The following is a 16431-nucleotide window of genomic DNA, read 5'->3' as shown; positions in this document are numbered from 1 at the left end:
AGAGCTTCCTACATAGGATTAAGTGCCCCATACAATGTACAGATGATGTTGACTATATCAGTACGTGATAAGGCTAGTAAACAAAGAAGTGTACTGTTGCTAAATAGAGCTACGCATCAGGAAGTTGTTTATATCTCCCTCCCTGTAATATTCAATCGTTATTTCCACAAACTGTCAATGTTTCACTTTGAATTTTAATTTTGTCTATGCTCTAAATAAAATAAATAAAAGTACAAATTTAGGACTTTTGCTCATTTGAAATAACAGGGACTAAATTCATACTCCCACCTGAAATGATTTAAAAAGACAAAATCTATTAAATAATGGTTTTCAAGTTACTGAAGATCAGGCAGCCAAGCACAGTGATCTCTGGGAGATGGAAAACAAATGAGTTGAGCCCCCTTATATTTAGTGCCTTAAGATAGTTTTGAGACCATGGCCCAGGGAAGGGGAACCCAGGTTGAGCCTGGGAGATTCCCTAAGTTTAGGAGATGGAACTGAGAGCCCAGGGAAACTAGAATTTTCAGAACAGAGTACCAGAGAGGAGAAAGCTGCACAGAAAGAAAACTGTAGAAACCCCCCTTCAAGTGTTCATCAAAGTACTGTTGTTCAGTATATGCATGTGAGCAACCAAGCCAAGGGAAAAACCGTCTGAAAGGATTAGAAGGATAGTAAAAGGATAGAGCCTGGTGTTCACACAGGACTGGGAATAGTACCTGATCCCACCAGCTAGACTGGAAAATCTCATAATTCATGTGGCATTGGGTGGAATACTTGGGAAGATCCTGCTCAGTAGTGGGAAATGATTAGCCTCAGGATTAGCATGCTCTGAACCTGCCTAACAAACTAAAAGCAAGACTCAAAATGATCAAATTATTTCCAAGTAACGTAACTGCATCTAGGAACACAGCACAAGAAGGGAATGCAAAAATATCCAGCACCTAACAGGTAAAAGTCACAATGTCTGGCATCCAGTCAAAGATAATCAGGCATGTAAGGAGGCAGGAAAACATAACTAATAATGAACAGAATAGTCAATCAATTGAAACAGAACCTATACAAACCTTAGAATAGCAGATAAAAACATTAAAACAATTATTTTAATTATGTTCCATATGGTTGAAAGTTAAGCAGAGACATGGAAGATATAAAAAGACTCACATTGAACCACTGTGTGCAAAATGAAAAATACACTAGATGGGAAACAGTTAATGGTAGAGAACAAGATTAATAAATGTGAAAACATAGCAATAGAAGATATCCAAAATGAAACACAAAGAGAAAAAAGAATTTTAAAAAGATGAAAAAGAGATCAGTGAGGCATGGGATAACTTCATAGACCATGTAATTGAAGTGCCCAAAGGAGAGAAGAGATGGGGGACTGAAAAAGTACTTGAATATAAAAGGGCAAAAAATTTTCCACAATTGAGGAAAACTGTAAATCCACAGATTCAAGAAGCTAAATGATCCCCTAAAAAAAAGAAACAAGAAGAAAACTATACTAAGGCATGTCATAAATTATCAAAACTAGGGATAGAGAACATCTTAAAAGCAACCAGAGAAAAAAAGACGCCTTATATACAGGGGAACCAAGATAAGAATGACATATTTTCTTGTCATAAACAATGCAAACAAGAAGAAAGTTGAGTAACGTCTTCAAAGTGTCAGAAGAAAAACTGTCAACCCAGAATTCTATATCCAGCAAAAATATCTTCCAAAAATGAAAGCCAAATAGGGATGCTTTCAGACACACAAAAACTGAAGGAATTCATCACTAGCAGACTCACTGTAAGAAATGTTAAATGAAGTCCATCTTGCAGAAGGAAAATGTTACCAGATAGAATTACAGATCTACACAAAGGAATGAAAGTTACTAGAAATTATAATTACAAGGGTAAATACTTAAGATGTTCTTATTAAGTCTCTGTAAAGATGATTGACTGTATAAACAATGATAATAACATTGTGTTGTAGACGTGATAACATGTATTAGTAAAATGTATAATAACAATAGCATAAAAGCCAAGGGGAGAAATCTTAAGTATACTATTATAAAATTCTTATGCATGAAGTAGTATAAAATTACTTGAAGATAGACTGATAATTTAAATATGTTTACTCTAAACCCCAAAGCAACCACTAAAATAATAGAAAACAAATAGCAAGATGGTGAATTTAAGTCCAGCCATATCAATAATCTAATGATAAATGGTCTAAAATGGCCCAGTTAACAAGCTGAGATTGTCACATTGGATAAAAAGTAAGACCCAATTATATACTGCCTGCAAGAAATTATGCTTTAAATGTAAAGACACAAATAGTTTAAAAGTAAAAGAATGGAAAATTTTACCATGCTGACATTAAGCCATAATATGGCTGAAATGGCATATTAATGTCAAAGTATATTCCAGAGGCAAAGGATATTATCAGGTATAAATACAGTAATTTCATCATGAAAAGGGGTCACACAGTCCTTACATGAAGCAAAAAATGATAGAACTGTAAGGAGAGATAAATCTAAAATTTGTCTGTAGGGCTCTCTATAATTAAAGAACAAATAGAAAATCAGCAAGTATATAGTAGACTTGAGCAATGCTATCAGCCAACTTAACCTAATTGGCATATATAGAACACTCCCCAGTAACAGAATGTACATTCTTTTCAAGTGCATACAGAGCATTTACCAGGTTAGACCATATTCTAGACCATAAAATAAGGCTTGATAAATTTAAAAGGATTTAAGTAATACAAAGTATGTTCTTTGATTACATTGGAATTAAATTAAAAATCAATAGCAGAAAGTTACCTAGAAAATCTCCAAATATTTGGAAACTAACACATTTCTAAACACCTCATGGATATTTAGAAACACAAAAAGGGACATTAGAAAGTATTTTCAACTAAACAAAATGAAAGCAGAGCATTTCAGAATCTGGGACACTGCTAAAGCAGTACTTTGAGGGAAACTTGTAGCACTAAACGCCTATATTAGAAGAGAAGTTTAATTTAGTGACCTCACCTTCCACTTTAAAAAACTAGGGAAAGGGCTTCCCTGGTGGCGCAGTGGTTGAGAGGCCGCCTGCAAATGCAGGGGACACGGGTTCATGCCCCGGTCCGGGAAGATCCCACATGCCGCACAGCGGCTGGGCCCGTGAGCCATGGCCGCTGAGCCTGCGCGTCCGGAGCCTGTGCTCCGCAACGGGAGAGGCCACAACAGTGAGAGGCCCACATAACGCAAAAAAAAAAAAAAAAAACCTAGGGAAAAAAAGAGAAAGTTAATAATAAAAATAATTATTTTTCAAAAATAATTTTTAAAAAGAGCAAGAAAATAATAAAAATTAGAGCATAAGTCAATGAAATAAAAAACAAAAACAACAGAGAAAATTATTGAAACCAAAAGCTGGTTCTTTGCAATGATCAATAAAAGCAATAAACCTCTAGATAGATTAATCAATTAAAGAAAACACAAATTACTAATACCAGAACTGAAAGAAATAACATCACTATTAATTCTACGTATATTAAAAGGATAGTAAAGGAATATTAGGAACAAATTTATGCCTTTAAAATTTGACAAGTTAGATGAAACAGATAATTCTTATGAATGACACAAATTACCAAAGCTCACTCAAGAAGATAGAAAATCTGAATAGCACTATTTCTGTTACAGAAGTTGAATTTGTAGTTAAAAACTTTCCCACAAAGAAAATTCCAGGTCTTGATAACTTTGCTGGTGAGTTGTTCCAAACATTTAAGGAAAAAGTAATGCAAATTCTACACAGACTCTTCCAGAAAGTTTAAGAGAAAGGAATACCTCCCAACTCATTCTATGTGGTAAGCATTACTCTGATACCAAAACCAGGCAAAGACATTAAAAGGAAAGAAAACTACAAAGCAACATCCCATATGAAAATACATGTAAAAATTATGAACAAAAATTATTTTCAGTTTCAACTTTTATTCTCTCAGCATCAAACATCCTTACCTTTTTCTGCTACTATATTTTGATTTTTTTTAATTTTTTAAAAAATTTTATTGGCATATAGTTGATTTACAATGTTGTGTTGGTTTCAGGTGTATAACAAAGGGAGTCAGTTTTACAAAAGTTTAAGAAATTGAATCCAATGATATATAAAAATAATTCATCATGACCAAGTGGGTTTTAATTCCTATAATACAAGGTTGATTTAACATTCAAAAACCAATCAGTATAATGCACCATATGAACACACTAATGAAGAAAAATTATGATCATCACAATAGATGCAGAAAAAGTATCTAAAAAAATCCAATGTCCATTACTAATAAAAACTCTCAACAAACAAGAAATAGAAGGGAATTTCAATTTCCTAAATCCTAAACTCTAAGGGGTATCTGTGAAAAATCTAGTAATAGCATACTTAATGGTGAAAGAGTAAACGTTTTCCCTTGAGGTCACGAACAAGATAAGGATGTCTGCCCTTACCACTTCTATTCATTACTGTAGTACCAATGTCACCAGGCCAATAAAAGAAATAAAAGCAATCCAGATTGAAAGACCAGAACAAACACCAAAGAAAATAAATCAGTGGCAAAAGTGAATTGATGGTCAATATTATTTCATTAGGGAAATACAAAGTAAAATCACAATGCGATATCTCTATACATTTGTTTAAATATCACTCATTAAAAAAAAGACTGACCATACCTAATAGTGGCAAGGATGTGGAATAAATGGAACTTTCATAAAATACTGGTAAAAATGTAAAATGGGTCAATTACTTCAGAAAATAATCTGACAGAAAAACTTCAACACACTATTGAGCAAAACAAACAAACCAAGAAAACACTAACTAAACTAGGAACTGAATAATACATCCTTAACATGAAAAAATATGTATACCTCAGAACTAAAGCCAGTATTTTACTCAATGGTTAAAAGTAACTCAATAGAAGATATAATGGAAGAGAGACTCCCATTTACAAAAGCAACAAAAAATTAATATTTAGGAATAAACTAACAAATATACAAAATACTTACATAAAGAAAACTTCAGAAAACACCTTAAAAGCATGATTCATTTAAAAAAATTTGTAAAGTAAATGTCAAAATTAATAGTTTCTGCTCTTCAAAAGACACTGATAAGAGAAGGAAAATATAAGCCATAGACTTGGAGAAAATATTGACAAATCACACAACTGATAGTAATACTCTCCAAATTTATCTATTGATTTGATGTAATTCCTATCAAAGTCCCAGCTGGCTATTTTGCAGAAAATGACAAGTTGATCCTAAAATCATATAGAAATACAAAGAACCCAGAGTAGCCAGAACAATCTCAGAAAAGGGCAACAAAAGTAGAGGATTTCCTGATTTCAAAACTTACTACAAAGCTACAGTATTCAAGACGGCGTGGTACTGGCATAAAGATAGACATATAGATCACTGGATTTGGTTTGAGAGTCCAGAAATAAACTCCTACATTTATGTTCAATTGATTTTGAACAAGGATGCCAAGACAATTCAGTGGGATTTTCAACAACTAATGCAAAGACAAAGTGGATATCCACAAACAAAAGAATGGAGTTTGACCCTATCTCCACACCATATACAAAAATTAACTCCCAAGTGGATGATAGTCATAAGAGCTAAAACTATAAAACTCTTAGAAGAAAACACAGGAGTAATCTTTGTGACCTTGGATTAGGCCATGGTTTGATATGGCACTAAAAGCATAAAACAGAAGAAAAAGTATTATAGATAGATTGAACTTCAAAATTTATCAAAATTAAAAGGTTTTGTGCTTCCCAAGACACTATCAATAAAATGAAAAGACCCAGCTGCCTTTTGGGAGAAAATATTTCCGAATCATGGATCTGATGAGGGACTTGTATCCAGAAGATATGATGAACAACTCAACAGTTAAGACAAATAATTTCATTTTTAAATTGGCAAAGAATTTGAATAGATATTTTCCAAATATATACAAATGGCCTATAAACACATAAACGATACTTAATATCATTAGTCTTTAGGGGAATGTAAATTAAAACTGCAATGAGATATCACTTCACAAATACTAGAATAGCTGATATCAAAAAGGCAGACGATAACAAGTGTTCATGAGGATATCGAGAATTGGAACCCTCATATGTTGCTGGTGAGGTTATAACATTCTGTGGCCACTTTAGAGAACAGTTTGGAAGTTATTCAGAATGTTAAACATAGAATTAGCATATGACCCAGCAATCTCACTCCTAGGTGCATACCCAAGAGAAATAAAAACATATGATTACACAAAAATTGATACACAAGTGTTCGTGGCATAATTATATATAAAAGCCAAAAAGAGGAAACAACCCAAATGTCCATGAACTGATGAATTGATAAGCAAAAAATGTAGTATATCCATTACAATGGAATGTTATTCAGCAATGAAAATAAATGAAGTATTGATAAACACTACAACATAGATTCAACCTGAAAACATTGTGCCAAGTGAAGAAAGGAGCCACTCACATATTGTGTAATTTCATTTATATTAAACCTCCAGAATAGGCAAATCCACAGAAACAGAAAGTAGATTAATAGTTTCCAGGCATTGGGTTAAGGGGAGATTGGGGAGAGACTGCTAATGGGTATGGGGTTCCTTTCAGGGGGGATTGATGAAAATGTTCCAAATTTAGATGGAGTGATATTTGCACAACTCTGTGGATATACTGAAACTCACTGAATTATACACTGTAAAAAGGTACATTTTCTGGTATATGAGTTAAACAAATGCCTACCATATGACCCATCCATTCTACTTTCAGATGTTTACCCAACAGAAAAGAAAGTGTATTTCCGATGAAGATTTATAGATGGATGTTCATAGATTTATTTGTAATAGTTAAAAACTAGAAACACAACAACTGTTCATCAGCATGGTATACTACTCAGCAGTGAAAGGAAATGAATTATTGATACTTTCAGCAGTATGGATGAGTATTAGAGTAGTTATGCTGAGTGATCATATCTACCAAAAACCTAAAGCCAACATCATACTTAATGGTGAGAAACTAGAAGCTTTCCCACTAAATCAGGAACAGGAATATTCCCTCTCACTACACCTTTTCAGCATCATACTGGAAGTCCTAAATGTAGCAATAGGACAAGAAAAGGAAATAAAAGATATACAGATTGGGAAGGAAAAAATAAAACTGGCTTTGTTTGCAGGTGATTGCAGGTGACATTATTGTCTATGTAGAAAATCTGAAATAATCAACAATAACAACAACAACAAAACACCTAGAAGTAATAAGCAATTGTAAGAAGGTTGCAGGATACAAGGTTAATATACATAATACAAGCCTAATCAAAATTCCAGCACATTATTTTATGAATAGTGACAAACTGATTCTAAAGGTCACATGGGGAGGTAAAAGATGTAGAATAGCCAAAACGGTATTGAAGGAGAAGAACAAAGTCAGAGGACTGACACTACCCAGCTTCAAGACTTATTGATAAAGCTATAGTAATCAAGACGATGTGGTACATATATATGGAATCTAAAAAAAAAAGTGGTTCTGAAGAAAGTAGGGGCAGGACAGGAATAAAGATGCAGACATAGAGAAAGGACTTGAGGACATGGGGAGGGGAAAGGGTAAGCTGGGACAAAGTGAGAGAGTGGCATGGACTTATATATACCACCAAATGTAAAATAGATAGCTAGTGGGAAGCAGCCGCATAGCACAGGGAGATCAGCTCGGTGCTTTGTGACTATGTAGAGGGGTGGGATAGCGAGGGTGGGAGGGGGATGCAAGAGGGAGGGGATATGGGGATATAAGTATACATATAGCTGATTCACTTTGTTATAAAGCAGAAACTAACACACCATTGTAAAGCAATTATACTCCAATATAGATGTTAAAAAGAGCAGAATGCATGTTATATTTTAATTCATATTTTCTGTAGTACTGAGGAAGCTCAGTTTTATACACTTTCTGAATGTCATCTATTTTAAATGGCTTTTCATAATGTTGTACTTTTCAGAAATGAAATGTAATATTCATTTTATATCATAGGAAGGAAACGTTTTACTTAAAAAAAAAACCTTAGTAGCCCAGTTTACTAAAAATTGAGTGTATTTGACTTCTATGTTTGAGAACTTATCTTTAAAAGACAAATATATTGGCCAGTGAAACAAAATGAAGCAGTTATCCCAATGGAAGCTCTAATTAGTAGCTACATGTTTACCATTTCCTTAATGGGCTATTATCCCTGAAAGTTTAACTGAATTTTTTTTTTTTTGAAAATTCATAGATTGACAGGAGACATTGGCCTTCTTGCATTTTCTTTTAAGAACATCAGTTCTTAACAATATAATTGAAGTAATAATTATTTATAAATACTTTTAATAATCCATAGTTTACTTAATTTTTTCCAGCTGTGGTTTCCTTAGGGGTACAGCAGGGACAATACAATTTTACCTTAAAGAGTTCTGAAGATTATATAATCTAATGAATGGAAAACACTTCATAAACTATAAAGTGTAGTACAAATATAAAGTATGAGCTGTACTAACATAGGTTATTTGGACCTATTTTATTGTTGTTTTTCCTGTGTTGCGTTTTTCCCTTTGACACACACTCCCTCCCAAAGACTGTCCTATTCACATATCACAGATTTGATGGTTAGGGTAGAAAGGAGTACACATGTCCTTGCCTACAAATTTTTGTAGTTGTGTTTAAAGAAATGCTCTTTGATAGAAATTAAGACCCCCTTAAATGATCAAATAGTGTATTTATTATGCATTTAAGTTTTCTAATGTTTTAATTAAAAGGCTTAAAATTCTCAAAAAAAAAAAGAGAATGTGGTGTTAGCAAAAGAAGAAATAGATAGGTAAATGGAACAGAATAGAGAGCCCAGAAATAGTCCCATAAAAATATAGTCATCCTATCTTTGACAAAGGAACGATGCTGATACAGTGGAGCAAAGATTGTCCTTTCAACAAAGGTCTTAACAACTGGACAGCTGCATGCAAAAAAAAAAAAAAGGGAATTTATATACGGATCTTACACCCTTCACAAAAATTAATTCAAAATAGTCCACACACTTAGATGTAGAACACAAAACTATAAAGCTCCTAGAAGATAACATAGGAGAAAACCAAGATGACCTTGGGTATGGCAATGACTTTTTAGATACAACACCAAAGGCGCAGTTCATGAAAGAAAGAATTGATAAGCTGGACTTCATTAAAATAAAACCTTATGCTCTATGAAAGACACTGTCAAGAGAATGAGGAGACAAGCCACAGACTGGGAGAAAATATTTGCAAAAGACATGTCTGACAAAGGACTGTTACCCAAAATATACAAAGAACACTTAAAAACTCAAAATAAAAAAATAACTCAAAAAATGGGCCAAAGATGTTAACAGATACCTCACCAAAGAAGATCGGCAGATGACAAAAAAGCATTAAAAAGATGTTCTAAATCATATGTCATCAGAGAAATGCAAATTAAAGCAACAGTGAGATACCACTGCATACGTATTGTAATGCCAAAATCCAGAACACTGATAACACCAAGTTCTGGCAAGGATGTGGAGCAATAGGAATTCTCATTCATTGCTTGTGGGAATGCAAAATGTTGCAGACATTTTGTAAGACAGTTTGGTGATCTCTTATAAACTAAACATACTCTTACCGTACAATCTGGCAATTGCATTCCTTGGTATTTACCCAAAGGAGTCGAATATTTATGTCCACACAAAAAATGGATGTTTATTGCAGCTTTATTCATAATTGCCAAAACTTGGAAGCAACCAAGATGTTCTTCAGTAGGTGAATGGATAAATAAACTGTGGTATAGCCAGATAATGGAATATTATTCAGCCCTAAAAAGAAATGAGCTATCAAGCCATGAAAAGACATAGAGGAAGCTTAAATGCAGTTTACTAAGGGAAAGAAGCCAATCTAAAAAAGCTATGTACTGTATGATTCCAACCATATGACATTCTGGAAAAGGCAAAACTATGGAGACAGTAAAAAGACCAGTTGTTGCCAATGACTGAGTGGATGAGTAGGCAAAGTACAGAGGATTTTTAGTGCAGTTAAACTATTTTGTATGATCCTATAATGATAGATACATGTCTACATTAGACCAAATTCATAGAATATACAACACCAAGAGAGAACCCTAATGTAAACTGTGGACTTTGGGTGATTATGATGTGTCAGTGTAGGTTCATCAGTTTTAAGAAATGCGGTAGGGGATGTTGATAATAGGGGAGACTCTGCACCTGTTACGGCAGGATGTTTATGGGAAAGCTCTGTACCTTCCTCTCAATTTTGCTAAGTTTTGAACCTAAAACTGCTCTAAAAAAATGTGGTCTTAACAAAATAATGAATTATTGATACGTTCAACAAATGGATGAATATCAGAATAGTTATGCTGAGTGAAAGAAAGTAGACCCCAAAAAAGAGTATATTCTCTGTGATTCCATTTAAGTCTAGAAATGCAAACCAGTCTACACTGATAGAAAGTAAAGCAATGTTTGCCTGGAAAGAGAAGTCTGGGAAGAGCTAGACAGAGAGATTATAAAAGGATATGCAAGACTTGAGAGTGTGTCCATGTTCCTTATCTTGATTGTGGTGATGTTTTCCAGGGTGTACGTGATGTATATGGTGTCATGAGTGTATACATATGTCGGTACTTACCAAAGTGTATAGTTTATTGTATGTCAATTATAACTAAAAGTTATTTTAAAAAATAGGAATTGATTTATAAGTTAATGTCAAAGTAAGAAAAAAAAATCAACTGCCAATGGTTAGTCTGTGTAGTAGACATACAAACCAATACACTGAAATGCTCCATGAAGAGACACTAAGGATATGATAGTTTAATAGGATGATTGCTAAAAAGAAAATGTTAAGAAAACCTGGAGGGTTAAGGATTTGGAGACAATAGGATAAAAAACAGCATTTAAGCAAGGGCCACTTGAGACATTCTTGTCCTTTTCTTACTGGTGAGTCAATATTTGATGCTTCAGTGGAAAGTAATTTTTTCCCTTTCATTTTACATTTCAGTGTTTATTTTGTATGAAACCCTTCCTAAGTACTAGGGAATAATTCAGGGGGGTTGTTCCTGACCCAGCTGTAACCAGTTTGAGTCCAAAGCATAAACTTTCAGGTTCCATCTCTTAATATCCTTACTGAAAATGCCGTTTATTCTTAGTTCACCTAATCCCCATGGCTTGTTCTCCTCAGTCCTACACACCTCCAAGCAACGAGTTCAAGATCAGTATGAAATTGGAAGCACAGGATCCCAGGAACACCACATCTACCTGTATTGCCACAGTAGTTGGACTGACAGGCGCTCGCCTCCGCCTTCGCCTTGATGGCAGCGACAACAAGAATGACTTCTGGCGTCTGGTTGACTCAGCTGAAATCCAGCCTATCGGGAATTGTGAGAAGAATGGGGGTATGCTGCAGCCCCCACTGGGTGAGTAACTAGACCCAAGCTCTCCCTAGCCCATTAGTTATCTTCCCCAAATTGTACATCCTGTTAAAGAAAAACATAGGGTCCTCTGTCTATCCCTTCTTTTTTCATATGGTCCAAAAGAAAAGGCCCACCTAAAATGAAATGACCTGAAAAATCTGGACCTATCCATTCTACGTTAACTTATGGTACCCAAGCTTCTCTCAAGCTCTTCTTTTTCTAACAAGAAACCACACATTTCATCCTCCTTTGTCACTTCCCCTTTACCCTGAGAAAAAGAATGGAAGGAAATCTTGACATTTAACTTGCCTCAAAAAACCATAGAGTTTTCACCAAATCCTACAGTGATAACAGGAAGTGAGAGAAAAATCTCCCAGTAGAAAGGATGACTATTACAAAGATCCGTTATCTCCTTTCCCCTAAATTTTTACTTGGTCCTTGGAATTTTCTCACTTTGAATCAATTATTAAGTAAAATGCATTATTTTACTTAAACTAATAACCCCACTGTATTTTTCTCCTCAAGATCAGATTCACCTTTTTTTGCCTCAATATACCTGAATGATTTAGCCTATCTCATCAGTTACTATTAATCGCTACTGCAGTGAGTCTCAACAGAGGATAGAGAGAGATGGCTTTTAGGCTATGTTCCCTTCAGGAGGCTGTGCTAAATTAAATGAACATTACAGGACAGTATCATTTGAAAGACCTCCCCAGGTGGTTATTTAACATTTTCCTCCATTAAAAAAAATTATTTGTAATGTAAACTTTCAAATGTATACAAAAGTAGAAAAAAATAGCACAGTGAATGTCCATGTATCCTTTATCCTTGATAGTCAATCTTGTTTTCTTTGTACCTATACACACTCCCTGCCTGCTCCTGCCCAATTGCCTAAACATAGTATTTTATCGTTTATTTAGTATGTATCTCTCATTATGTATATTTTAATATTTTAAAAGCATAATCATAATAACATTATCACATGTAAATAATAATTCCTTAATATCAACGAATATTTACTCAGTGTTTAAATTTTCCCTACTGTCTGTCTATCTGTTTGTCTGTCTCCCTCTTTCTCTCTCTCTTTATTCCATTTTCTTTGAATCAGGATCCAAATAAAATCAACATATTGCAGTTGGTTGATATGTCCCTTAAGTCTCTTTTAGTCTATGGGTTCTCCTTCTCTCTCTTATTTTTTCTTGCAATTTATTTGTTGAAAAACCTAAGTCATTTGTCTTTAAATTTTCCCACAATTAGATTTTGCTGATTGTATCTCTGTGGTATCATTTAACATGTTTCTCTGTCCTCTCTTCCTAGAAATCGGTAACTAGATCTAGAGGCTTGATCAGGTTAAGGTTCAATTTTTTCATAAGAATATTTCATAGGTGGTGGTCTTCATTAGGAAGCATATATGGTCTGGTTGTCTCTCATTTTATAATGTAGCAGCCATTACTGCTTGTGGTCTAGAGCAGGGGGTGACAGATTTTCTTAAAGAGTCAGATAGTAAATATTTCAGGCTTATGGGCCATACCTTCTCCATTGTAACTAGTCAGCTTTGTCCTTGTAATGTGAAAGCAGCCATAGATGATACATAAACAAATGAGCAAGGATGTGCTCCAATAAAGCTTTATTTACAAAAACAGATGGCCAGCCTTCTGGCTATAGTTTGCTGACCCCTGATTTAGACCCATCACTTCATTATGGTTGCAAAATGGGAAATTTTAATATTATCATTCGGTCCACATAAATTAAATGGAACATGTCTATTAAAATAAACTTTCATCAACTTGGTTATCCTAAAGTACAGTTCATGCAGGAAAGACAGTTTAAATGCTTGATTCTTTTCTTTATTTACCAATTTTCAAAATAATAAATTGGATTACCACCGTCCTCCAAAATTATTTATGGATAGTGTTATTGTTGTTGCTGTTGTTTAGTATCATAAACTCAAAGATTCATATATAACTGATGTGTTTCACTCCATTGTACTAACTATCCTTATTGATTCTTGAATTATCCCATCTTTGGCGTCATATATATATAAATCATTCTTAAAGTGAAATCTATAAAACAGAGTATATTCAGAGAAATCCCCTTCACCTTATCCCTTTCTTCTGCTATAGGGTAACCACTTCCTTTTAATTTCATAGTTTATACTCCATTTTTAAAAAAATAAGCAAATATATCCATGTGAGTGTGTGTGTACATACATACATATGTATTCCTTGTCTTCTTATATAAATGACAGCATATTATACATACTTTCCTCAATCTTACTTTTTTCATTTAGCAATATATCCTAAAGATGACTTCTTAGTTGTATGAAGATGTTCCTCATTCCTTTTTGTAGCTGCATAGTACCGTAAGATTCTCAACCTACTTTATGAATCATTGTTTAGAAGCATCTTGATAGGCTATTAAAATATGTAAGTTCCCAGGGATAATGGTGACCATCTAAATCAAAATCTTTCCATAAATTCTCCAGAAACATACAGATCAAAAAGGAAAGAAAATCAAACCACCCATAACTCATGCCTAAACATAACCAGGAGTCAAGAATACCACAGATGGGAATGTAAATTGATACAGCCACTATGGAGAACAGTATGGAGTTTCCTTAAAAAACTAAAAATAGAACTACCATACAACCCAGCAATCCCACTGGGCATATACCCTGGGCATATACCCTGAGAAAACCATAATTCAAAATGAGTCATGTACCACAATGTTTATTGCAGTTGTATTTACAATAGCCAGGACATGGAAGCAACCTAAGTATCCATCGACAGATGAATGGATAAAGAAGATGGGGCACATATATACAATGGAATATTACTCAGCCATAAAAAGGGCTTTTTCCATTTCATAAAAAGAAACGAAATTGAGTTATTTGTAGTGAGGTGGATGGACCTAGAGTCTGTCATACAGAGTGAAGTAAGTCAGAAAGAGAAAAACAAATACCGTATGCTAACACATATATATGGAATCTAAAAGGAAAAAAAATGGTCATGAAGAACCTAGGGGCAGGATGGGAATAAAGACGCAGACCTATTAGAGAATGGACTTGAGGACACAGGGAGGGGAAAGGGTAAGCTGGGACAAAGTGAGAGAGTGGCATGGACATATATACACTGCCAAATGTAAAACCGATAGCTAGTGGGAAGCAGCTGCATAGCACAGGGAGATCAGCTCGGTGCTTTGTAACCACCTAGAGGGGTGGGATAGGGAGGGTGGGAGGGGAGACGCAAGAGGGAGGGGATATGGGGATATATATATACGTATAGCTGATTCACTTTGTTATAAAGCAGAAACTAACACACCATAGTAAAGCAATTATACTCCAATAAAGATGTTTAAAAAAAAAAGAGTACCACAGATTTCAGTAACATGTTGTCTACATGTTCAGATATAAAGATCTGAAACCACTAGAGCTAGTACACACCCCATACCAGAATGAAGAGTTTTATGTAGGTAGAAACTACATTAAACAGGGAGAGGGCAATGGGAGCCTAACACAGCCAAAATCACCCCCAGAAAAAGACAGTCCCATCCAGAGTAGGAAATACTGAAAGAAAGCTAAGAGCTACTTGATTAGAGCCTTGGCTACTGGAGAATCAGAAGAAAGAGAGTGAACTAAAAGAATGAGGGACAGGAGATAGCAGTCTTGGGAAGACAACTACCTTTGTGGGAGAGGTAGCTATAATATTGAAGGAAAAGAAGGAAACCATGTGTAGTGATTCAGAGTTATGCAGGAACAAAAGAGAATCATAAAATCAAAAGACATACAAACCTTCCCATCCCATCCCAAATAGGCTCATCTACTAAAGTAACTGCATTTCACTATGCCAACAGAAAACTCATGACCCAAGATCCCTGCCAAAATGGAACATCCTGTTTTTTGCAAGCCCAGAAAAATATAAGACATTTCAAAGGATTAGGAAACAGCAGTCAACATCTATAAAAAGCTTCTACGTGAAGAAAAACAGAAATAGAGGATAAAACCATTTTAACTATTGAAAATTCTACAGCCAAAATCAGTGAGTAGCCAGAGGAAAACCGTTGCACAATAACCCATCTCAAATTAAATAAGTATTGACAGATATGAAAAAATACCTTGAATCAAAATTTTTAAGTCAGACTAGAAATGCACAATAGACAGGAAGATGTGAAAATAGAATTGTTCAAACTCAAGAAAAAAATTGAAAGAAAAATAATCTCAGTTGAAGACTCAATCCCCGGGTACCCACTGGGACAATAGATTCAACTGGAAATATAATAAGGGACATTGAGAAGAGAAATAAAAATAAATATTAGAGAAGGTTTAAAAGTATCAGAAAGGAACTGTTAGATATAGAACATAGTCAACAAAGATCCAATGTGTATATGTATGTGTACATATATATTTGGAGTCCCTGAAGAAGATAAACAGAATTAGTACTTAAAATTGTAATATAAGAAAATTTTCCAAAAATTAAAGAACACCTAAACCTTCATATTGAAAGGGCCTACCTTATTCCTGGAAAAATTGGTCTAGATTGGTCAACTCTAAGACATATTCCAGTAAAACTATTATACTCTAAGAATAAAGAAAAATTCATCTAAGCCTCCAGCAACAAGGCCAAATTACTCACAAGGGAAAGAAAGTCAGGTTTGCATCATACTTCTCAACAGCAAAATACAAAGCAAGACTAAATGGAGCCGCATTTTTAAGAAATTCAAGGAAAGAAAATGAAAAGACAGGTTTTATATCTAGACAAGCTGTTTTTTCAAGTCCTGAGGTTATACTGAAAGAGTTTTCAACATGCAAGAACTCAGGAAATACTGTGACCCCAAGCCCTTCCTAAGGAATCAATTATGGAAAGAGCTCCATCCAAACAACAGGTGATCAATCTAAGACAAAAACAAAGGTAGGGACAAGAGTAGAATAGTATGGTATCAGTCTGGGTCCAGTGAAGAAAGAGAACC

General features: G+C 34.5%; 1 protein-coding gene across 5 annotated transcripts in view; it reads left to right on the top strand.

The window, feature by feature from the left end:
• The window catches only part of SCMH1 (Scm polycomb group protein homolog 1), a 199266-nt gene that overhangs the window by 61422 nt on the left and 121413 nt on the right, over positions 1 to 16431 (top strand). For all 5 annotated transcript variants that reach the window (XM_082616150.1, XM_082616153.1, XM_082616149.1 and 2 more), the window contains one exon: positions 11235 to 11469. In XM_082616150.1, coding sequence (XP_082472276.1) covers positions 11235 to 11469 — 235 coding nt within the window. The remainder of the gene's footprint in view (positions 1 to 11234; positions 11470 to 16431) is intronic.

Source organism: Mesoplodon mirus, assembly GCF_964341445.2.
Source record: "Mesoplodon mirus genome assembly, chromosome: 3".
Classification (NCBI taxonomy): domain Eukaryota; kingdom Metazoa; phylum Chordata; class Mammalia; order Artiodactyla; family Ziphiidae; genus Mesoplodon; species Mesoplodon mirus.
Note: the sequence above shows the minus strand (reverse complement) of the source record. Positions and strands in the feature narration are given on the sequence as shown.